The sequence below is a fragment of the Mchenga conophoros genome, linkage group LG7 (assembly GCF_057382185.1).
Source record: "Mchenga conophoros isolate Kocher_MC1m ecotype Shallow Benthic linkage group LG7, M_conophoros_male_GT1.1, whole genome shotgun sequence".
Taxonomy (NCBI): Eukaryota; Metazoa; Chordata; class Actinopteri; order Cichliformes; family Cichlidae; genus Mchenga; species Mchenga conophoros.
Genome location: NC_140532.1, coordinates 12,442,999 through 12,467,905, shown reverse-complemented (window position 1 = coordinate 12,467,905; position 24,907 = coordinate 12,442,999). Strand labels below are relative to the sequence as shown.

The following is a 24,907-nucleotide window of genomic DNA, read 5'->3' as shown; positions in this document are numbered from 1 at the left end:
TTGAGACAAAATGCCCCTGAGATAAAATGAATTTATTATCAAGAGGTAACTGGGAAACATATTTTTGTTTATTTGTTGTTATGTTCTTCATCTTCTTTTAATCTTTTTTTTCCTTACAAAACTGGGAATATTTCTTAAGCTGTGGAAACATGAGGGTTGAAAGATAATTTTCATACCATTGGGTATTGCTTACAGCAAAATGTTTATTTGTTTATATACCTTATAAGAGTATGTGCATTTATAAGTGTATACAGTATAAGTATATAGTATTATTCTGTCTGTGAAGGTGTTGCATGCCTACCACATTAGCTTCAAAAGTGTACTGTACATACATAGTAAAAATACATACAAATATTCACAGAATAAGCACTACGTTACTATATTCCTGCTAACAGAAATGGTTATAGACAGGATTACAGTATAAATGCAAAACACTTTGAATTGCTCTCCTACCTCTAAGTTATGGTTTCAAGACCACACTGTTGTAGCGTTTTGTGTTAAGCTTGTGATATAAGTTGTTTTTGAGAGGATTACACTGTTCCACATTGAGAAATATGCCAGGTTGCATGTACAAAATGTACAGCGCATCTCAGTGAAGTGAATTAACAACAAAGTACAAAATACTTTCCCATGTTCATATAAAGAGCAGGTCACTCTCTCTTATACTACTACAAAAATAGTGTTTGAATGCTGCAGGCAGAGGTCATTCACATACATTTTATCATAGTTTTTAACAGCAATGCATATAACAGAGTGATATACAGTCATGTTCCACAATCACTGGAACAGCAAAAAGGACAGATTGTCTTTTGATTACAGAAGAGCAACAAACTTTTACTCTACAGAAGTAGAACCCGAACCTGAAGGTACAACACTTAACCACTGCGTGTGATTTTTTTTTTTTTTCCATGAGTTTCAATTTAACAAGTCAAGACCAAAAAGTTCAAGCATAAAGGGGGAAACTCGTTGAACTGTACTGGTGCACTTCAAGTGTAACAAAAATGCAGGTGACAAATCCGTCACCTTAAACCTCACAAACCTCACTTCTTTAACACTCTTATGTTGTTACACAGCTTATAAGTGAACTCAGCAGACTTTAGGCACCTCGTGTGCCAACTGAGAAACTGTATTATCCTATAGCTAAACTTAACTTAAAGAAGAGGTTCCCAACCTATGGATTGTTTATCATTACCAGCTTTAGAACATTTACTACTTGACAGAAAGAAGAAGAAGAAAAAAACTCTACAGGTAATTAAGTGTGTACAGATTGTGTCTGCACATCATGTCCCATTTGTCACATTTGGTCTATATGTATCAGCTATATGTATCAGTATAAATATGTAGACTGAGCTGATGGTTCTAGCAACAAGAGTGCGATTTTTCGCAGCTCAGCCTGAAATATTTTGGCACATCTCAGCACATTTGCTTCTGATTTCAATGATGTCGACAGGGTAAAGCTTACATTAGTGATTTACATCAGTGGATGTTAATAAAATGTCTCAACAACAACAGAGGATAAACTGGTCCATTAACTTTCCAACTTTTAGAACAATATTTACAATTTTTGGTGAATACTTGACTGATTTTTGCAAAACCAATAACATTTCTGTAAGCTTTCAATATACGTTTAGTGCTAATTAGAAAATGTGAGCATGCTAACAAGTTAAGCTACAGTGGTGAGCTTGTTGTTCAGTTAACTTCGCAAATATAGCATGCAAATTTTAGCATTTAGCTCACAGAGTTGACCTTCCTGTGGACTGTATTCATTTTTCTCATTCAGCCAATAACTTCAACAAGAACCTTTACCTTGTATTCACTTTCATATCTGGTTGGACATACTGGACTGCTCCACAGTTACACTGTAGGAAAACATTCAGTGTGGTAAGCACAGTTGGGAACCCCTGTCTTTAGAATAGTGAGCAGAAATGAAGAAACAAATCCTTCTTGTTTTGGTTCGGGAAGCACAGAGACACATATGCTTTGGATACCTTGCTGTCAGTTGCACTGATCACTGTTGTCTACCTTTAATTATATTCTCTGTGCTCTTTTACCTGATTTTATGGAGTATTTTTTTTGTTTTAGTTTTTTTTTACAATGCTACATTGGTTGCAGAGAACTTCAGTCATCAATAAAATTCAAGCCAAGAGAACAACAGCCAGCAACACGAGTGCTCGAAGTGCAAATTTGATACAGTATGGCATGATGCAAAATAATGTCATTGGTCACAGTAGAAGACACGGTTGCATGCAGCTAAAGTGACCTCTATTATTGTTCTTGAAATACTCATAGAAATTAAAAAAAAATCCTTCAAGCAGGTGTCATTGTGGAAATGGCAACAACAAAAATCATACACGGAAAAATATACACTAAAATGTTTTATGTTGTCAAACAACTTTAAACATCTACTGTACAGAGGAGCAAGATCTTAAGCATGTACAGCTATACAAATGTTGATGTGCATGTTAACTGATGTGTAATATTAACAAAGAAAATACTATGGAGGGCCACCTTCCCCATCAGTTGGGCACTTTAGGCTCAATTCTGAGTGAGGCTTCATACATGCTTTCTTCATCCAGAACAAAGCTTTTGTCCAGCAGATACTGGGCTACCTAGAATATGGGGGGGGGAAAGCAAATTTAAGGACTTTTTTTATTTGATTATATTTACTATTTTCACAGTTTAAACAATACTAAACAGAAGCAAGTTACTAGTTGCAACCCTCAGTATCATTATGTTTATACTGTAAATTTTGATTATGTGAACTAATGAGTTACTTTGGCCTGATTTTGATTTATTTGAATAATATAATACAAACAAGAACACAAAACATTAATCATTATTTGGGCAAAACAGTGCTATGCAATATATCTAAAAGGGTCCCAAGCATTCATAACTTATCTTTTTGAAGCATTTCCACCTTGAAAATTAAAAACTAACATCCCACGTTTTTGCTGTTATTGGAGGACTTTACCTGTTTCTTTCTAAAAAATACTTTGCAAAGATATAGAGGAACTTAGCCTTTGCATTTACAAGATGCAATCAAAAAGCTCAGAGAGTGCCTATATGAAAGCAAAAAAATGCACCTTATTTAATTTTTTTTTAACCTCTATTCAATGGTGTCTCCTTGCATGGCGATAAACTGCTTCCTGCTATTTTTTGTCCCACTTTATCCAACTTTTATTTATGACTTCATCATTAAACTCAAATCCGTGCTGTGACCAAATGTCAATTTTAGAACACAGGAATTCATTCCTGCTTGTGGCTAACTCGCTGTACAATTCCTCCATTCTCCACACGCTTAATATCACATCATCTACAAAGAAAATTACAAAGTCAATACGATAAAAAGGGCACCTCAATGTCAACTATATATTTAATTTGTGTAATATACTGAGATATTTATATTTAGAGCTAGACTTATTCTGTTATAATTTGTAAGTTTGTATTATCAAATTTAAGTTAGTTATTTCCTGTTCTTACTGTCTTGGAGCAACTGTGACCACATAATTTCCTCAGAGATTAATAAAGTATTCTGATTCTTATTCTGAAACAAGTTCAGTTCATTCCCAAAAACGACACATTAGGTCAGGAGAGACCAAGAGCAATTTTTCTACATTTATGCTTTGTGCACTTTAAGAAGTTTTCTGTCAGTATTTTTAATGTTCTTAAAAATACACTACTTTCACTCTGTGTGTATATACATCACTCTGCATTTAATCTCTATCTCCCTCCTCTCACCCCAACTGATCACAGCAGATGGCTGCCCCTCCCTGATCCTGGTTCTGCTGGAAGTTTCTTCCTGTTAAAAGGGAGTTTTTTGTTTCCACTGTTGCCAAGTGCTTCCTTTGCCCAGGTTTAATTCAGGTACCACTGTTACTTTCTACAGGCCCAGTCTCTGAAATTTTTGATTGCAGCTCGTATATTAGAAATAGCTTCTTCAAGTAGTCAGTTGTCAGAGAGGTTGGGAACTACTGCTCTGTGGTCTTTGCGATTAATTAATTTACCTTTGGTTGCAAGTCAATCTTATATGCTGTTTGTTGAAACTGTCTGATTTCTCTGATGATGTGAGAAATCTGGAAAAAAGGGAAGCAAGGATGTCAGTGACACAAACTTAGCGCAAGTCTTTCATATCAGGAATCGCCTAACATCTCACCATCCTCATCTTTGAGAAGTTGACCAAGTTGTCCTCGGTGTAGTTCGGCGTTCCCTCCTCAATGAAAGCCAGATCAGTGAGATACATCCCCAGATAGGGCACACAGGGAGGATCGCAACTAGAATAAAAAAAAAGAGAATAAAAACCACTTATCATCCACTTGTGCTGCTTGTTTGCTTTGTTGATCCAGTCTGAAACTATGTCCTTGAACTCACTTCTTCAAAGCCTCTCTGAGGTTTTTGAACCTCCCCTCTGATGAGACCAGCTTCTGCAGTTTGTCAATCAGTGCTTTAGTCTAGAAAAAAATGGTGATAATGAACACGTTCAGTGACAATACCATGCACTTCAGGGACTAGCAGCAATGCATATAGAGACACGCACCTGCTTGGAAACTTTGAGCCAAGTTTTCTTGAGACGGAAAACAGAGCTGCGGTTCAGTGATGAGGTGATCTCGAGAACGGCGTTGTAGTTATGTAGACAACGGCAGATATCGGCCACAGCTACCCATTTTTCGATGACTGCTACCCGGGTTACAACATCATCACAGCGGAGGATCTCCGTGGCAATAAGGTTGCTCATCTGACAAAAAAAACGAGAAACAAGTAGTTTAGACTTCATGTTACGTTTGGATAGAAGGGTTCAATATGTGATAAGAGCTCTTTTTGACTGGAGCGTACGTCATTGAAGTGCTTCGTTGTCCTCATGATATACGGCGTCTTCTCATTTTTGTCATTCTTCATCCAGCCTTGGCCAAAGAATTCCCTGTGAGGCAAACCAAGAAAGAAGAAGTGAAGCATGTATTGGTGTGTTCGTGCTTCCTGGCTGTGTGGTGTGATGACACTCACTCGTATGGAATGACCTTGAACACCAGGTGGTCCAACAGAGTGAGCTGCTCTGCAATTTCCATTGCTGAGTGATTCTCGAAGGTCTCAGCTTTCCCTCCTCCCACCTGAAAGACACAAACAGTCCAAAAAAACAATAAAACAGATCCCAAATGATCTAAATTAGCTAACTTGACTTTAGTTTTTTTAACATGACAATAAATAATCTACCAAACAAGGTATTTCTGTAGGTTTTGATGCACCTTCGCCTCTAAATTTTTCTTTTTTTTTTACTTTTACATCTTCAGTTTGTCAAGTGCTGGTAAAATGACTTTTAACTAGACTGAAATGTGCTATTGACTGTCTTATTTTCATAAAAGTTTCTGTGATCAAGGACACCAAAATATATACAAAAGAAATCTTTAACTGTTTTATTGTATTTCAATATTTATTTTTGAATTTGTCATCTTTTCAGGCAGAACCCCCCCCCCCGTCTAGCTGATAGTATTATAATAAATATACTCAATTACACTTCCTGCAGCTGTATCTAAAAATACTTTGTGGCATTTGTGAAATCACTGCTTGTCACTCTTGAGCAACATTTACATATGTGCAAATTCACGCACCGTCAAGATTCCAGTCTAATGAATCCCATCTGCTAACTATCACATAATGCATTAATTGTTTGCTGAATTTATGTCTCATAACTGATCAAAAATATTCAGCATCTATTATCATGGGAGCAGCCAAGTGAGCAGAGGATTGATTTCAAATAGAGCCACGAACAGCAGCTACTCACTTCACTTACCAGTTGTGTCACGTCTTCTATCGCGATCTGATTGTCACCGTGATCTTCCTGAGTTATAGTCCTGATGACATGAAAAAGAAGGTCAACCTCTGAAAGATGTACAGCTTAATGACCCAGTAAAATGCCTTTTAATCCCTCTTTCACTCAAACAGCACTCAGCGGTACCTGATGATGTTGGCTGCCGCTTTCCTCTCCTGGGTCAACAGCTCAGGGTCATGCATCACTTCCTCCAAAAAGGCAATAACCTTCGTTTTCAGCTCATTGTTGCTCTCAAAGTCCTAGAGAGGCACACACAGCACACACGGATGATAGAAAACTGTAGATTTTGTCATTGATCATCACTGCTCATGAGGTTAGTTTTGAATTAGTTGTATTCTGTGTGGATAATATTCTCAAATTTTTATTAAGTTATTTTCCAAAACAATTTCTTTCCTCTGTTAAGGAGAAAATATGCCAAGATGCTGTGTTAACATCTCTGCTATGAAATGCGTTACCGGAGAGTGTTTGGACACCCAGTGCCGAAGCACATTCAGGACTCTGTTGGTTGCCGCTCGTCTGATCACAAACTCTTTGTCTCCATTTCTCTGATCTGTTGGAAAACCTGCAAAAAAATACATTAAATGAGAGGCACCGAAGGAGAATAAAGTTTAGAGAATTGCCCAACACTTTCTTGGTGAATATACCTGTACTGGCAAGGGACATCCGTCTATATTTTTCCTTGGTAGGGGTACCCTCATTGGCTCCAGCAGTAGCAATAGCAAAGGCGGAGGCAGCAGATAGAGCACTGCGGTTGTTGTCCAGCTCTCGACATGATGACATCACCATGCCGTTGTTGTAGGAAAACAGGGAAAACTCTACACACAAGGACAGTTAAAAAAAATACAAGCCGTAAATGTATATTTATTATTATAACTCAATATACACATAAAGCTGGATGGCCTGTTTTTTCATTTCACAAACCTCCACTAGGGAGCACTGCAGGCCAATGCAAAAGTTTCCCTCCAGACTTTCCTTTACAAGAGGCTTTGATATTCAAGATGGTTGCAGCTAAATATAGCCACTAAATATCAGCATAACAGAGGAATCAACAGATTCTCTGCACTCCTCGATGTATAAATCCCGGGAACACGGATCATAGGCTGCTAATAATCCCACACATTGCCTCACTATTCCAGTTATTTCACATATTCCAGATAATGCTTCGTTTTAAAAACTTATATTGTATAATTCTGTCATAAGATTTGAAAGGCAAAGATAATCTTGGCTCCAGTGAAACAGCCTCATTACTGGGGGCGGTAGGGAAAACACGCTCTCAGTGTAGTTGCTATGACACAAGTTTCCCTAACACCTACTGAAGCCAAGCGTTGGCTTTCCCCACATATTCATAACCATCGAACGACTGATATTTCATGTTACTTATGTTCCACAGTGGCATATTTTTTTTCAGATAGAAATATGACAGCATATGGCTAAACGGGGTTATTTAAAGAGTAAAACAATTCATCATTCTCCTACAGATGGTAAAATATGCTTGACGGCAAGTATTGTCAGCTGCAAGGGGTTTTTTTTGTCAAGTGCCATCTGTCTATCTGCAAGGTTACACAAAAACAGTTAATCAACATTTTATGAAATTTGGTCAAGACATGGAGCCTGTGCTGAGGAATAAGCTGATAAAAACTGTTGTGGATCTAGATTACTTAAAAGAAAAAGAAGAAGCAACAAGTCATTACTTTTGGCAGAATTTTCTTTCTCTGAGTAACTCTGCAGATTTTTAATCTGTCTGTGTAATCAAATGTATTTTGCTCTAGTTCTTTAGTTCTTAAGACTCTATGTGAACAGTTTTGCATTTTTCAAAACTCAAAATAATCTTATTTTATATGGGATAAATAAGGGCCTTGGTGTTGGCCCTCTTTCTGAAAGAAGCCACTTTAGCTCTGCTTACTTTAATTCAACTTTCTTCTGATTGGCTGCTGATTTTTAACAGCAGGCGAGTGTGGTACATGTGCTCTCGTTGAAACAGAATTTTGTGTGTTTTGTATTTTGACACAAGTATTATTTGTGCACATCCTGATCTCATTATTTAGAAATGTAGCTAGGTTAAATACAAGTATTTCCCAGTGTAACAATATAAAGTGACTTATAAGCTCGACATTTCATTTTAAATCATGTACAAGACTAAGACACAATCTACCTGAGGAGTTTTTGCATTTGATATTTTTTGGTGTAGTTGGAGATTTGGTAGGAGAAGCTTCTGGATCCCCGTCATCGCTCTGGGTTTGATCATTATCACTTTCTTCTCGTACAGAGAGATCTGTATTGTAACAAGCAAACAGCAGTAAGTATTAAGCTCTTTTAAAGACATTATTGTAGCAAAGCAGAGTTCAAATTGTACTCTGAATGGCTACAAGTCACCCACCTTGTTTGCATGCCGAGGGGTCGTCCACCTTTTCCTTCTTGTCTTCTCCCTCATCAGAGATTTTGCTCGCGATCGGGCTGGACACATACAGTTTATTGATGTCCAAGGTGGTCTTGCTGAATGGAGACATGGAGGAATACATGCTTGCATAGCCATTTGAGGAGCAGCTAAGGGCAGCCAGGTCAAGAGCTTTGCCCCCAGTGATGATGGGGATATTGAGAGAGAGCTTGCGACGGCGGTTGGGGGATGAGTTCTTGGCAATAGCGAGAGGAGGAGGGGAGGAGAACTTTCTGCTAGCCCTGGGGGAGCTGGGTGGCTCGCCATAAAGAAGTTTATTATTTTGACTGCTGGCAAAGAATAACTCCAGTGACCTGCATCAGGGGAGGATAAACATTAGACGTTAGGGCACGTATTTATTTATTTGGTTAATTATACTCTATATTTTAGGAGCTTAGCTAAACAAACAGAACCTCTGAAATAATTTATGCAAACCAAGTCAGCCCTGCAACCAGAAGTCTCTTTTCAACTATGTCTCGGCTGACTGCAGTGTTTCAGAAAACCCTCTCCCACTCCCTGTCAGCCTCCTGGCGACCTCACAGGTTCCCATAAATAGCACAGTGAGCGATAGTGCGCATGGCCGCTGCTGACACAAGCAGCCAAGAGTAGGTGTCTCTCAGTGACATGACAAGCGCCACGGGAGAGCATAATGCAGGGTGTGGATATAGAGAGCCCTGATCTGAGCTCCACAGCAGGGCCCTTACTCTAGGCATGCAGAGCAGAGAGTTAGCACCAGTGCAATCTTTTGCAGGAGGGTGGGGTCCTGCAGCACCGAGGCTGATTGCCATAGAGTGACAGAGCCCGGCTGAGACACTCCCACACAAGCAGGATGGACTGGACCAATACAAACTGATATGTACATAACATACAGTGAAACAGAGTCACCATAGCCTTGTAGCAGTGCCACATCTGCTAAGTCTCTGTGTTTGGATTTAACCAATAAAACAAGCTCTATATATACACACGCTAAGCTCAAAAGATCAATAGACTTAATCGTTTCAGTGTCACATACAGTGTCTATGTACACAAACACAGAGAAACAAATACCCGTGAACACTACACGCATGCTGCACCCTCTACATGTCCAGCCACTAATTCATGATCAAACTTAAATTTGCACCATACAATGAAAGCAACTATAACCACTACTGTCAAGTTTAAAAGATTATTGAAAAATAATTAATTATGGGGTACCTTACTGACTGAATTTGCACTTAGGAGGATGTGCGAGAAACAACAAAACAAACACAGCAAACCACCAAGCTCCATGCTCATTTAACATGAGAGCACTGGAAAATATGGATATTTGGATGTTGCTTGGAATGCTTTTTAAAGTCAGTGACTCCTAAGTTGCAATATATATATATATATATATATATATATATATATATATATATATATATATATATATATATATATATATATATATTGTTAACTGTGTAAAAGTATAGTTTATGCATTTTGCAACACAAACCCAGCAATTAAGAAAAGAAAATGCAGCACCCATCTCATCAAATTAGTCAATATCTTTTTATAGTTTTCCTGTCATGTTTTGTGTAATTTCATGAAATTCTATGAATAAAACAAACAAAAAAATTTCTGTATAATAACCACAGAACTTTTGTTCCTATATGTGCCTCACATTGATTAGAGGATGACAAAGCTTCACATCCTAATAAATCAATTCCATCTTTATGCAGGCTGGCAAGGTCTGAAGGGATGCCACACACTTCAAATAAGATTTGTTTGTCTGTGGTAAGCGCTGTCAACAACCTTGCAACATTCAAGTCTGTCCAAATGTAAAGTGACTGACCGGGCCGGAATGGCACTGATGGGTTTCTTGTAGATGGTGATGAGTTTATCCAGCACCACATCAGCAGTGGTGAACACACGATAGGAATGCAGGAAGGTGTTGAGGAAGTCGATTGAAAGGAAACGGAGATCAGTAAGTCTCTCGAGCAGACGCTCCACGCTGGCGTAGCGGATCTGCAGCACCTTGCAGGAGTTCATCATCTTACTGAAACGGATGTCCACGTCATCACAGTACAGACTTGAATCTGACCTGTTAAGAAAACAAATACAAATCTAAAAAAAAAGAAAAAGAAAAATGGGAGCAGCTTCACCAAGTTACATGTAAAGAAGCAGCTTACTTGATCATCTGCGGCACTGTGACTTTGGAGTTGTCTTCAAAGGCGTTCATCATCAGGCCATTGCAGCGGATGTTGTCTATGCACTGCAGGACACATGCAGTTGAAGTAAAGAAATAGGACAGAGGAAATGTTAGTGATTTCTGTAACTGACTGCTGGAAGACTGTGATGTGCGTTGACATGCCTGGCTGATGTCACTAGTCCATGCAGACTTCTCCTGCCTTGAGGAGGCTACCAGGATGACTGTGAATGACTGGCTGTCCTTTGGCTCCACAACAATCTTGAAGTCCAGGTGCTCCATGTCCTGACCACTCTTGTCTGATTTAGCTTTGAGGCAAACACAAAGACTTTTTGTCATTTTCCTTATATATTTCATTTATAGCCAGTAAAGACATAAACATGTCATATGTGATTGTACAGTGCCAGATTTTTACCCAAAACAAGTAGTGCATTTCACTACTCCAGTAAAGGCTCCTGCCTTTACTGGAGCATTATTTTTCATTTGTTCTAACAAAGCTAGCATCCTCTAGTATTCATCAGTTATTTAAACCATGAAACAGAGTACATATGAAGCACATTTCTATAAGAAAATATTTAAACACTCACACTCATCATCTGTCCCCTCAGGATCTTCCACAAGAGTGCAGTCTATAAGCGAAACTACTCCGTTCTGCAAACAGCATACAATACACATGTAGATGTAGTAAATGTAGTGCATACATAAAAAAAATCAGTTCCATCAGCATAAAAATATGTGTCATTCATATATAGAGGTGATATATGTCCTCATCTTCATCCTATTCTCCAAAGTATCCTTAACTTCAGCTTGGCAAAACACACAAAGCCTTCAAAAAGGTACATCTGATGCTATTTAGGGCATCTTTACTATTAGTTTATCCTTTCAGAATATTTAGGTTTAAGTTTAAATACATAAAAGGAAGTTTGTTTTTATTCCAAATATTTAAGCTGGACAAAGAAGGGTTTTAGATATCATCTGGATCTCTTATATGGGCAAACCTTATCACTAAAAATGAAGACTTCATACATGCTGCATAAAGAAGCAACAGCTTTGAATGATTATTGTGGAAAAACCACAGACGGTATTAAAAGAAGGGTTCAGTTTCATAAAAATCTGGCATATTATTATGTAAAATATTTGAAAACCTCTCAGTAAACGTTTGGGATGGAGGGGTTTGCTAATCTCACACATGTTAATGAGCCTACAGTATCTGAGCAAATGTAGTGAATATTCCATCGAGTGTTGGTTAATTCATTTATTTTAGGTCAGGTGTCCCAGACTTTTGCAGAAAAGTTGTGATGCTGCCAGCTCAGCAGCTCAGGCCCACCTTGGTGAGATGAAGCTTTCCCCCAGACCCCCTGGTGCAGATGATTAAATGCTTGGAGAAGAGAAAGCACTGCCTCTCCCCTTCTTTCTTTAGAGACAGAGAACCCAGTCGCCCACGGGTGATCTTGCCCTTCTCGCTCATTGGCACCTGGATGAGGGACCCTTTATGTAGAAAAAAGGGGTCCAAACAGAATGAAGGAGGAGCAAAGAAGAGACACATGTAGACAAAAATGAAAAGGCATATGCACATCCCTCTGTACATGACTATATGTACAGAGGAATAATAATCGACCATGTCTCTTTTCTCTTTTCTTATCCATCACGGCCTGTTGGGGACATTTGACATTTGCAGTTGCAGATTCATCATCAGTTTGCCACAGACCCGTCTAATTACACTTAGAAATTAAAAGCTCTTATAGCGAGGAGTACGTGTTGTTCCCCAGAGAGAGACCGAGAGGAGGAGAGAGCCAGCCCTGTGCCACGCTGCACAATAAAGTGCCGGAAATGTAAAATCTGGCTGTCAGAAATGTGGAGGGACAGGAAACCTCTCTCTGTTGTGACCCTGCTGTCTGCTGGGATCCAAAGTACAACACTTAAAGATGAGAGTTACCTTGTCTTACAAACGTCTGGCTGGTGTCAAGGAGAATCTCGCAGCCCTCTACAATCATGCGCTCTATTGCCAAGTTTTTCCTGATGTTCTCGGTCTCGCTCACTTCATCATGCATTATTCTAAGAAAGCACAAAAACAACACAAAAAAAGCGCCTTTTTGTCATTCTCATTTGGAGCTTATACATCAAATAGAAAAAAGCTGAAATTGGGTCTTTATATGTTTGGTTAAATAAAAAATGTATCTGTTTATCTTTACAGTTAATATCTCTTCATGCTTTTTTGGTTATTCTAAAAAAAAATTCAACAGCTTTTAGACTGATCTATTATTTGTGTTCATATGAATTAAAAAGACGTTACTCTCATATAAGATACCACGCCCATCTGGGGCTATGGGTTATACCTGGAAAGCTCCTCCAGCTTAGATTTGGCATAGTCCAGACTATTTCTCTCTACATGTTCATGGGGTGTGTGGGCCAGCAGCTCATGGAGAGTCAGGATGTAGCGAGGAATCTGGAGAGGCAGAACAGAAAGCAGCAGGAGAGTCGTGCTCACTTGCGAGATCTTTCATGTGCACAGCACAAGCGTACAAACACAGGGATAAATATGTGCCAGCACGATGAGAAGAAGATCAGTAGAGAGCACAATCTACACTCATCAGCAAAATTTATTATCAACACAGCACAGCCTGCAGCAGGCCCCAGCAGAGTGGACTGTTGGGGAAAATGCGTGCCTTGCCAGAAAGGAGCGTGAGCTCCGAGACCAACCATTTTTATAGACATGAAAACATAATCAAGACATCCTGAGACACTGCAGACGAATGCCTGCTAATTCTTTTGTTAATGAGCCATGCTACAATATGTATATTTGAAGCCAAATTCTGTCTGAGCCACAATGTCCAGTAAACAGGCCAGAGAATATTAATGAAAACACTGGTTTAGCTCAAGTGGAAATCAGTCAAATCTGGTTACACAGCTTTTAATAAATGCCACTGCCTCTTCAGAATGTAGTCACCTGTTTCATGTGTTGCACTCAGTGCAGCATTTTGAACATTTGGCAGCCATTACAGCTTTAGAGAAGTCAAATCCCTCCTGGATGTGAGCAATTTTGCCAATTCTTCGTGGGTGACCCTCTCAAGTTTCTGCAGAGTGGATGAAAAGTGCACACGAACTACCATCTTCAGGTCCTTCTAAAGATGTTATACTGGGGTGAATTCTAGCGGGAGACAGTCAGAGACTTGGCCTGATGTCACTCCAGTATTGTTTTGGCTGCTTTGCTTCAGGTCATTCTAACACTGAAAGGTGACCTGTTGAACCAGTTTCACATCACTTGTACTAGCAGTTTTTCTTCAAGGACCTCGCTGTATGTGACTGCACTCAACATTCCCAGTTCTCACTGGTCTTTTTGAATCTTTGACTGTGAAGATTGTGCTTCACTGCAGGATGGAATAAGACAGATCAGAGACTTGCAGATGATAGGTGATCACCTTTTTTTCGCCTCATCACGAAAAAAACCAATCATTTCAATCTGTAGCAGGTGGACTAATCAGGTTTTAAACATATTTACATAATTATTAAAGCATTTTTACCACAGTTTGGAGTACCAGCATAAAAAGGGTCTAACTTCTATTCTAAAGGGGGATTTCAGTTATTACTCTTTAAGATCACCCACTAAGAACGTGCTTTTACTTTGTAATTAAGTATTTCTTAGAGATTAACAGGGATAAATACTGTACCAGTTTTATAGGTGACACATAGGAACAGTCTACATCATAAAGAAAAGGAGAAAAGATTAACATTTTGCCTTTTAGATTTTTAGTGATGACCCTTTTGTTTACATTTGACTCACAGGCAGTGCAATCGCAAAACAAAGTGGCCGACTGCTTTGCAAACCGCCACAGCTGGGCATCATTGGCATAGCAAAAGGCATCTAGTTTTAGGTTGGTGAAATATATGGCTCAAGGGTGACATTTATGGAGAAAAGAACTTGGCTCAAGCTGCGAGAGCACAAAATTAACAACAAAAGCTGGCTCCAGGCTGCACCTATGCAGCAAACAAATGGGCCTGCCTTTATTCCTGTGTATATCAGTGAGACAAATGAGCTAACCTGGAACATAGGGTAGGTAAGGAAGGTCTCCAGGGTCCTTTCCTCACAGTCGGGCTTGGCCTCATACTGCTTCAGCAATTTATCAAAGTCTCGGTTCTGCTTGCAATGTGCCAGGATCTGCAGGCTGTATTGGTGGTTCCTCACAAACTCCTGGTAGATGTTCAGCATGGGCAGCAAGATGTCGAACAGGTCAGCTGCAGACACATCAAACTTTTTTAATCACATTTCATCACGTGCACTCTGACAAACATCTGAATGAGTGCATTATGAATAAAGTAATGAAATTCAACAAAGACATGACTCTTACCAAGGACTAATGTTGGCCAGCTTGCTATTCTGGCTTTCAGGCCCTGGTAAAAGATCTGATGCAGAAACATGATGGTTTCACTGAAATAAAGTAGAGATTGAAAAAAACATTTATTAGGGAAACTAATCTCACACTATAAAGATTTTAAGAGTAATAATCCTAATTTTAATCTGAGCAGTTATTACGTTTGACTGCATATTTAAAGAGATCCATTTATGTCTTGAAAAGACCATAAAAAAATAACAGTTCTAAAAACAATCACAGAAATTTAGTTGTCTTTAAATACCAGTGTACTGTTGAGAAGTTGCATTGTTCATAGGTATAAATAATTAATAACTAGGGTATCCATGCTGTGCCAGGTGTGTGTAAGCTGTGCAGGGCTTGAAGAGGTGTGACATCCAAGGTGTCTTATCAAAAGTAAACATTAATGATCCAAATTCTATGAGGAATAACTCTTCCTCAAACCAGGCATGGTGCTTCTGCCTCTGTAATCTGCATTTATCATTATTGTATTTACATTTATGATTCTTGTTTTAGACCACTGATAATATCCAGAGGCCCAAACCTCTCTTTACTGCTCAGCATGTCGCTCTGAGCCAGTATACACACTGCATTTATTTGATCTCATTCTATTAGTTTGGGCGTTGTACTGTGCACTTTGACTTTTATTGCATACAGTGTTTAAACAACACACTGAACCAGTATTTACTTTAACAGACTTGTTATCAGGATTACTGCTAACAAATAAGATTTCTACATAATCTGTTACAATATTATTGCACATTAAATGTACGGAGATCTGCTTTGAAGATTCAAACCAATACACAGGGAGTATGTAGCTCTTTACAAGTTGTTGCAAGCTGCTCACTTATCAAACACAAATTCAGGCACTTGAGGTTACCAGTATATTAATGCAGATGATATTCCATTTTAAAATTTTAAAAAGTATCTTAATGCTTCAGATGCATCATTCTGCAGTAGATTTAAAACTTATGCATGGCAAAACGCTCACAACTAATGTAATCTATTAAAAGATATCTATGCATGAATATGCAGAATATGTAGACAAGGGGAAGGAATTGTGGTACCTGATCCTTCTGGTTTTTGTTTGTGGCCTGAATTCTATAGACCAATGACAGATGAGACAATAGCTTCAAAGTTTTCAAAAAATTTAAATTAAAGATACGGTAGTTTTTTTTAAGGTGTACCAGCTAAAGCCACATAAACTGCCCCATGTCTGCATTTGCAATAACAGGTAATCTGAGTGTATTATAACACAAATTCAGATTTGTGCCAAAATGATGACCAGAACTGCACAGTGCTTCCTCATCAGCATAACCAGTGTCTCAGCAGTGCCTTTCCTCTCAACTCGGCACAAACCTGACTGGATGATGCCAAGAAATTACCAAACAGGTGCAGAAACAAAAAACAAATAGACACAAGGAAAATTCTATGAAAACTGTGTTTGCCCGAGTGCTCGTTTGAGGTCAGTGTGACCAGTGTGTGTCTTTTTTGTCTGATTTTATTTTGTTTTTTGTTGTTTAGTAAAAAAGCTTTGGTTGCCATAAAAACCACAAAAAAGTAAAAGCTATGGCTAACAATCATCAGGTTTTGCATTATTATCTGGTTGCCAGTATGCTGTTCTTCACTGTGAAGTGAAGGCTTATATGTATGTGTCCTTGTGATTATGTTCTTTATCTAGAGAAGAACTCTGGATGAGCCAACCTGTTGAGGAATATGCTGCTGACATCATCGTGGGTGATGGGAGGCTTCTTAGAGCTGGCGGCCATGCGCAGCGGCCTCAAGAAGTTGTTCACCAGAATATGAAGCTGCTGGACGTACTCTGCCTCCGAGTCCAACATGCTGAACACCACCTGGTTCCTCTTCCTCATGCTCTCTGCATGAGGCGAGCGGATATAATCCTGGATGATGGTTTTCCACTTCCTCCTGCAAATCCAGCCTCGCAGAAAGCTCTGGACCTGCAATAGACCGTGCATTCTCAGAACATGAAAATGCATGAAATCAAGGCAGAAGTTCAGACTGCTTGCTTTACCTTTTTGATCTTCTTAATTTCAGAGTCATCGTCAGTTGGAGCGGCTGCAGGGCTGGCATGGATCTTCTCGTTGTCTTTGAGCAGCCCAGCAATCTGTCACGGAAGCAACCACAAAAAAGACCAGTCATTCCCACTTACACACTCCTCTTCTTCTCACTTACTGTAACAGCATGTAAACAAAGTGACTGAATCGACAGGACAGGACCTGTCAGCACTGTCAACACTAAAACATTAGCCTGACTAAACTAGCTGTGCTCACTTGGCTGCTCCTCTGTAGCGTTGATTAATATTTATTTACATCGGTCATAACGTTGATCATTTTAATGCAATATGTATCAGTCAAACTGTCCTGTGTGTATGCTGACTGGGCGGTAGACAGAGTGCCAAAAAAATAAAACAGAAAAAACCCAGACTCGGCTTTGTAGACAGAGAGAGTTAATTGTCATTGAATTTCATAGTAGAGATGCAACATGAAGCATAGTCCATGCATATTCAGGGCCTAATTCAATTTCAAGCATCACATTTGCACATTAAAGTAAAATGACTATTGGATCTGAAGAATACAGCTGGGGACATGGCCCTACTGAAGGCATTGTTCCTGAAAGGAGATGCAAAGTGGAGAGAGGTTGGCCTGAACATGATTCTTCTCTGCGACGGGGGGTGTGCTTTCATTTCTGTCCTCTCACACTAGTCTCCGCATATGAGACAAACAGAACAATAATCAGCATAATCCATCGTTTTCCCACTGGCTCAGCTGTTATTTGTTGAGCTGGCAGGTCGGAGCGAGGATAGAAAGCAGACAAATTTTTGGAAAGGAATGAGAGTGCAAAGTAAGAATCAGTTATAATATAGTGCTATTGTGCCAGGATGTCTATTTACAGCAGGTCTGACTGATATTTTGTGTGACTGCCACACATTTGCCTGACGATGGAAAAGCCTGTAATCCTGGGCTATTTGTGATCCAGACAGAGAGTTACAAAATCCTGGATATTTTAACAATGCTCCCTTTAGTATTGAGGGTGCTGGTAAGGTCATAAAAAGCCCCAAACTGTCCAAACAGTTACTCCTGAGAGGGGACATGTGTAGCTTATTTAGATCTACTATAAATTTGTAGTTCTCATATTAAAGATAGGTAATCAATAATTATTTTTAAACATTTAATATTTAGATGCCATACGTGATATTGAAACAATAATAGGAGCAGGTAACAGCAAGGAAATGAGTATTCTTTAGGTCTTAATGCATGAATATTACTCTAAAAACTAGAAGTAATGTAAATAATTGAAAGTAGTACTTATGACATGCCCTGTACAGTTAACAGTTTCAGATGTTGATGAAACACAATGGCTTTGACCTATTTTCTGTCATATATGTTGTGACAGTGGTGAATACTCACAATATGCATGACACTGAAGTCTCAAGTATGAGCACATGAGCAAAAACCCCCTGGTTTGAGACTGCTCTAAATGTTCAGTTTTTATAATTGTTGCTTGTACGATGTCATTCTCAGCTGCAAAAGTGCTGCTTAAATCTTTAGTTTATGAGGCACAGCCAATCAGAAAAAAGCTGTCCGTGGGGAGCAGGGCGTCTCAAACAGTGGAGGGCAGACCACACTGGCCACCAAATACAAAGTGAAGCTAATGTGACTGATGTGAATATATTTTAAGGAACTGTCAAGAATTTGCTGATGCTATTGTGCTGAAATTAGATTAGATTAGATGAAGATTAGATGAAACTTTATTAATCCCTCGGGTGGGTTTCTCCGGGAAATTCAGTTTCCAGTAGCACAGCACCAACAGAAGTTGCATGTTACAGATACAATAAAGGGGAATGATAGCAAGGATATAAGCATAAATATACCATATATACACATATACACATTTATAAATACAGAATATATAATATGAATAAATAGGAATACATATTTATTAATTAAAATAAATGTGTACCTTTATTTTAATAAAATCCAACATTTATCCATTTTTGCTAGGGTGAACTAGGGGGCATGACCCAGTATATCATAAATAGGGATTACTGTAACTGTGAATCACGCCTAGCAGAGTCCAAGAATAAAATAATGTAATTGAAAATAAATACAGGAGATGTTCTTTAAGGACTCTACTGGAATAAATGAATTTAGCTGATGGTGCGTTTTGGTTTGACTGAGGAGGATGAGCAAAGTGGAGGGGGTTAGCATGTATGACCGAGTATTTGTTTACATTCCTACTCTTGAGAAGTACTAAGAATGAAATCACAGTGAATATTACCTCTGACTTGAGCCTTTCAATCTCTATTTCCCCATCCTCTATCTGTTGTCGAAGTTGCTTAGCAACTGTTTTCTCCGTCTCCACAATCTGAAGCAGATGAAGATACTTCTGCATGAGAGCCTCATGCTCTGTAGCCAAGTTTCTGTAACTGTAAAAACATGAAAACACACAAACCACATGGTTTTGTATATCAGCTGGAGTGATGAATGTCATCTAACTGCACACTGTCTCGTCTCACTAAATAAATCAAGAAAGCAACGAGGACTTTCTTATAAATAAAGCATTATTCCGTGAAGTTTTTCAAATTTTAACCAAACTTTTGAAACTTTTACTAATTTACCATCTGATGCGCTGATATGCCTTTGCATGGCTTTACCTGGCGTGTGATATGGCAGCCACCCATTCATCGCAGTCCTTTACATCCTCCGTGCGCAACTCAAGGGCCTTTTGGTTTTCGTGGTTGAAGCTGACTGTGAAATAGTACTGAAACAAAAAGCGAGGAGAGGGTGAGGAGCTCCGGTTAGAACCAACACACAACAACAATGCACATGCTGCGCGCAGGAAGGAGCACTCGTTATCAGATACCTTTCGGATAAATCTGTTATATATAGTAGCATGACTGAAGCTTCTCCTCTGCTTTGTTTGTTTCACTGCCTCGCTGCTGCAGACATCAAGTGGGTGATTTAAAAACCACACAGAGCCCGGGGAAGCCACATCTTCCTCGCCCACCAGTGCAGTTGATGGAGCACACTGAGGGAAGCCTCCCCCAGCTCAGTTCCTGGGATGCCTCTGGTTCCCAGGAGGAAATGCCACAAGACATGGAGGCTGGAGCCACGGCCAATTACATAACTGTGCAATACCTGTTTCCTAGCAACTCCAGTCATTGTGAACAGTTGTTCACAGCTGTTTTTTTCACTGTCACTTGATTTTAGATCACCATTCTCCCTTTCACGCTGTACTGGTTGTGACTGGTGAAATGAAGAGCTTTTGTGCTTTTCGTTTTGTTACAGATCCTGAATTCTGCTTGTTAAAAAGTTAATACTTCTGGCTGCTTTTACGTGACTCCTCTGTTAGCCAGCTTCCCTAGCCTTTATACAAAAAAACTACAATAAAAGGTGATTGTATATTACTACTTAGAATATCTCAGATACCTCTGAGTACCACTTATCAATTAGAATAACCATTAACTTCTTATTTCCGCTATTCAGCCACTACTTTTAGCTACTACTCTATTTAACAGCAATTTACTGTGTATAAAATTGCATCTATTCTTATGTTAACCCAGCAAAGTATTTCAGCTACATCTCTGTACTTTTATCTAGCCACTTCAACTGCTAATTCAGTTACATATCAGTTTAAATGCAATTTTAGCTAACTAGCTTCTGTTTATCATTTATGTTTACCCAATGTTTAAGTTTGTCCTGTTAGCAAACTATTTCAACTTCTACTAGCACTAGCAGCTAACTATGGAAGCTTGTTTCTGCCACTATTTTTGTTCTGTTAATACAAAAAAAAAAAAAAAAAAAAAGGAAGGCATCTGACCTAAAATATTGAGATAACCTAAATTTCAGCTTAGCTCTGCCTGACATTCATTCTGTCTGTCTTTCTTTTTTTATTTTAATGGCAGAAAAAATCTAGCATAATTATCAGTCTATTGCTCAAGAATTTATTTTCCATCTTGATGCATGCTCAATCATCCAGGTAAGTAAATCTCCAAAAGTTGATTCTGTTCATCTGGACCCAGCGTTTTTGTGGGAGAAATATTTTGTCACTCATCCAAGTGACAAAACATTTCTCCCACAAAAACGCCACAAAACGCTACGTCCAGATGAACAGAATCAACTTTTGGAAATTTATTTTGCAGTTTATCTGTAATTTAAGGCTAACAATTAATACGTTAGCAATTTTCCTCAATATTTCAACCATGTATCATCTTTTTGTATATTAGTCATCTATCGTAATCATTAATATCTAGTCTATCTAATACTGGTTATCCGTTTGTCTAATTTTTAGCTAACTTTTCTGCTTAAACCTGCTTAGATCTTTTTAATTAATTAATTTCCAGTTTGTCCAGTTTGTCCACACCTATCCCTGACTGCTGCATAACTATCCGCAGTGGGCATTGAATTGTTGAATATCACTAGCTCGTTTGCAGTATTCAAATATACAATATATCCAAACACAAATGAACAGTTAGGATGCAATGGAAACATCTTCTTCATCAGCTGAAAGAATTGTGGTAGTATCACAGGATATGTTTAATTGCTAATATTTCTGTGTTTTTATTTAAATGTGATTGTAAAACTGAACTTATAATAGATTATTTTAACACTTCAAGAGAATCCGTACACAATACTAAAATTCAGAATCAGCTGCTTCTTTTTTTTATTTTAATCTCATATCTACATATTCTACCTGTAAACACTTGTTTAGATGAGAGTTTATTATATAAAATCAACATCACAATTCAGTTAATTGAACTGTCATCATTCTTCTGAACTGTTCCAGCCACGCTGAGTCTGACCAGACTCTAATCTTTGGCCTGCAGATGTTCAACAGGCACCTATCAACATGCAACTGATCATTATTCACGGCTGACTGCTCTTTCATCTTCACATTCATTAGGTATTCATCCTACCGTCAAAGAAAATCTATTTCTGGCAGAGAGGCATGTATGTTGTTGTAGTTTTCCCTCATGATCTATCTAAGACTGTCTGGTGTGAAGTCATGTTAAGCATTTTGTATTTATTCTGATTTATGTTCATGTCCCAGTCAAGCACCTTTAAATATTGTTACTGATCTAAACAGGTATGAGATGCGATACAGCACTAAGGCTTGTCTATCATTTACTTTCAGCTGTATACAGATAAGTTAATTTAGATACGGATTTGCAGCTCACTTCTCAGTCCTGCTGTGTGGTGTACATAAGTGAGTGGTAAATAATTAATTAGGCATTTTGCGATAAATTATAGAATATTTTTTACACCCTTTCGAGTTACTTCTGACTGACAAGCAGCTTTATTGCAGAAATATTTTTGTTAATGTATACCCATTAGACTGAAGAGTTAGAACTCAACCTTCTTTCAGCTTCATGACGAGTTTTAATTACAAACACCACTGACCCCAGAGTGTCTTTTCTTAATCAGATCGCCTGATTTACATTACAGTTTAGATCCTGCCGTCAGAGGCTGCCTGTGATACTGGTTGATGCGATGCTGTTACCCAGTGTGAGCAAGCTGTGTTTTCTATAATTGGACCCTGACCCCTCCAAGGTACTGCGAGGAACAAATTTAGCTCAGATAGCGCTCACATTAATAGGAGAGATGAGACACACTGCTTCTCTCCTCGCTGTTACCCCGCCTCTTCTAACTGCATCATTCTTTAGGATGCAAATAAGGGTTGCCATAGAAACCTCGGGCTCAAACGCATTATCATTTTCACACTAACTGCATTTCAGGATAAATGTAATGTGGGGATTATGGCAGGTTGCTAAAATGTTGCCATTAAACAACAAATCTATAGGTAAGGTTAGGGGATGCAGGTGATTTCTCCTGATTAAAATATTTGTATACAGTGAGAAGCAATGCTTCAGATATCAGATATTAGTGCACCCCATATTGCTGCACTGTGCAAACAGGTTTCACAAGAAACCAGAGATGTTATCTGTCTGTCAGCTTGCAGTCATATTTAAATCAGCACAATAGTCGTAAAAGAGCACTGCTGACATTGTTTTTTTTATCTTTAAGGAGGGTTTTTTCTTTCTTTGGGGTGCTTTTAAAGCAATTGTGCAAGCACAACATTTACCAGTGTGCATGCATTCTGCTTTGTCAGCACAAGGGCAGCTGTTCACAGGAAGAGCCTGGACTCACATTGGATTGCAGCTCTACCTACAGAGTCAGGCACAGAGCCTGGAGTGAGCAAAGGAAAGCCGACAGCATTGGAGCATCGTGTTCCTCGACTGTTTAATCACAATAACGGTGTTAACAAGCCTGTTAACCTTTCCACCCTAAAATAATTGAACAAGGAGCCAGAGGAAATCAAGCAGGATTAAATAAATATTTCATCTGCAGTTATCTGGACTCAAATTTGAAAAATCTTATGGCCTACTTTAGAGTGAAAGGCTCTGGTAAAATATGACAGCTGTCACCTTTAATGCAAATGTAACCTCCAGCATTACACTCCACACTGAACCATTTCATTCAGGTCACAGAGATCAGTGCTGACTGATCACAGGCACCCTGCTGTTTCCTGACCCATAAGTGTAATTTCAAAATATTACCACAGGATGGAAACCTTGAGGCCACAACTTTTATTTTTAATTTTTATTTTTTGCACGTTTTATTGGATGGGGCATTAGGTAGGATATAGCACTCTCCGCCCTGAAACGTCAAAAACATGATGGCTGGAAGTCAAAAAGCAAAATATGAGACCAACCAAAAATGCAAATGCATCGTTTTCACGAGGCTAGAAATCCATTTGCATTTCATGCACTCATGCACCGCTGAACTACCCTACAAGCCCCCCCCCCCTTTTTTTTTTTTCTTTTTTTAGGTCGAGCGCAGGTTTGGTGCAACCCAAAGCAAAACACTGCACCACATTGCTTACTGCCAGGGCTGCCGTAACATCATTAGGTGTTAATATTGTTACCTCATCATTAATGTCATGCATGGATTACATAACGTGCAATACAGCAAACCTCATGCTATTCTGCTGCACTGGATTTGGGGTCATCATGCGATGCGATATATGAAGAATGAATGTATAAGAGAAGCGCTTGGGGAGTTCAGAGGCATCCGAGAAAAGAAAAACAATAATGCATGTATTGCTGCACCTCATTGGTGTTTAAAGCTGGAAGTCTGCAAAACAATAAAGCAGAAAAAGACGGTGCGTGTGTATCTGTTTGTGCGTGATCGCACGCGCACGCTCTCCGTACCTGCTTTTCCAAACACTCCTTGGCTGACAGCGAAGGTTTAGGTGAAGGCGCCCTGTCGCATGTGCATCCCTCCAACAGGTATAATCCCGAGGGTCGAGAACTGGACTCGTTCTCAAAATAAAAGAGCATATTCTGTAACAAAGCGAACCACTTTGTGTGCCATTTCGTGTTGTCTGAGCTCTTTTTGCTCAAGCACCCTCGTCTTGTACCATCCTTCTTTGCCAAAAGCCCCAGGTAGGTGACATGACCATCATTAAGTCGTATTCCCTTCTGCATTTTGATGAGGACACTTCAGATGCGCAAGGTGGATCGGTCGTTACATCCTTCTGAAGTCGCTCAGGGGGAAAAAATCAAATAAAGAAAGGCAAGATGTTGACTTTCTCAATGCGGACCTCTAGCAGCAGGCTTGTCCACTCTGTCCGACGCATTCACCGTGTTGGCATTTAACTAAACAAAACAAAACGAGGAGCACAAGTCCAGCATCCTAAAATCTTTTGTCATACTCCGAGCGCTTTGAAGGTCCACATTATCCGATGGTGTGGGGGGGAAAGATGAGGTAAAAAGGTAAAAAAAACAAACAAACCCCAAAACTGTCTCAGACTGAACGATAAGAGGAAAAGGGGTTCGAGGTTTGTCCTTTTCTCACATGAAATATCCAGAAACCAGTAGGCTTGGTGCTCAGCCAGGCAGTGCTGGGTGAAGTCACGTGACGCATGCTTGGGAAAGCAGATTTCAGGTCCCTGGACAGGGACGTCTCGACGAGATGCCGCATAAGTTGGGTTTCGTCTCAAGACGATCAAGGAGGCCCAACGGAGAGGAAAATGGAAAATACGAAGCTTTCAAAACAGAACAACAACTTTAGAGGAGAGCAGCCGTTTAGGCTGCA

General features: G+C 39.2%; 1 protein-coding gene across 2 annotated transcripts; it reads right to left on the bottom strand.

Annotated features, from left to right (window-relative positions):
- Nucleotides 1-11: 11 nt before the first annotated feature.
- Nucleotides 12-24,729, bottom strand: LOC146569673 (ras-specific guanine nucleotide-releasing factor 1). 2 transcript variants are annotated; one of them, XM_085282126.1, is made up of 27 exons: nt 24,022-24,729; nt 19,465-19,571; nt 19,089-19,236; nt 16,822-16,914; nt 16,494-16,747; nt 14,769-14,848; nt 14,462-14,655; nt 12,759-12,868; nt 12,359-12,477; nt 11,750-11,910; nt 11,010-11,073; nt 10,588-10,730; nt 10,406-10,488; nt 10,069-10,317; nt 8,199-8,569; nt 7,974-8,093; nt 6,466-6,636; nt 6,277-6,383; nt 5,948-6,060; nt 5,774-5,843; nt 4,999-5,102; nt 4,831-4,915; nt 4,535-4,732; nt 4,369-4,448; nt 4,154-4,271; nt 4,005-4,073; nt 12-2,609 (listed from the first exon to the last, which is right to left on the bottom strand). In XM_085282126.1, the coding sequence occupies exons 1-27, from the start codon at nt 24,295-24,297 to the stop codon at nt 2,517-2,519; spliced, it is 3,780 nt and encodes a 1,259-aa protein (XP_085138252.1). In that variant the 5' UTR covers nt 24,298-24,729; the 3' UTR covers nt 12-2,516. The 2 variants fall into 2 exon arrangements, with proteins under 2 accessions (XP_085138252.1, XP_085138253.1); XM_085282127.1 differs by having other exon boundaries at nt 5,783-5,843.
- Between the last annotated feature and the right edge of the window lie 178 nt (nt 24,730-24,907).

Excerpts from the sequence above, each read along its gene's own strand:
- LOC146569673 (XM_085282126.1), bottom strand. The coding sequence starts at position 24,297 with ATGCAGAAGGGAATACGACTTAATGATGGTCATGTCACCTACCTGGGG. Across the intron at positions 8,570-10,068 it reads ATCAGTGCCATTCCGGCCCG|GTCACTGGAGTTATTCTTTG; the intron begins GTCAGTCACTTT and ends CCCCTGATGCAG. Across the intron at positions 4,733-4,830 it reads CAACGAAGCACTTCAATGAC|ATGAGCAACCTTATTGCCAC; the intron begins GTACGCTCCAGT and ends TTTTTTTGTCAG.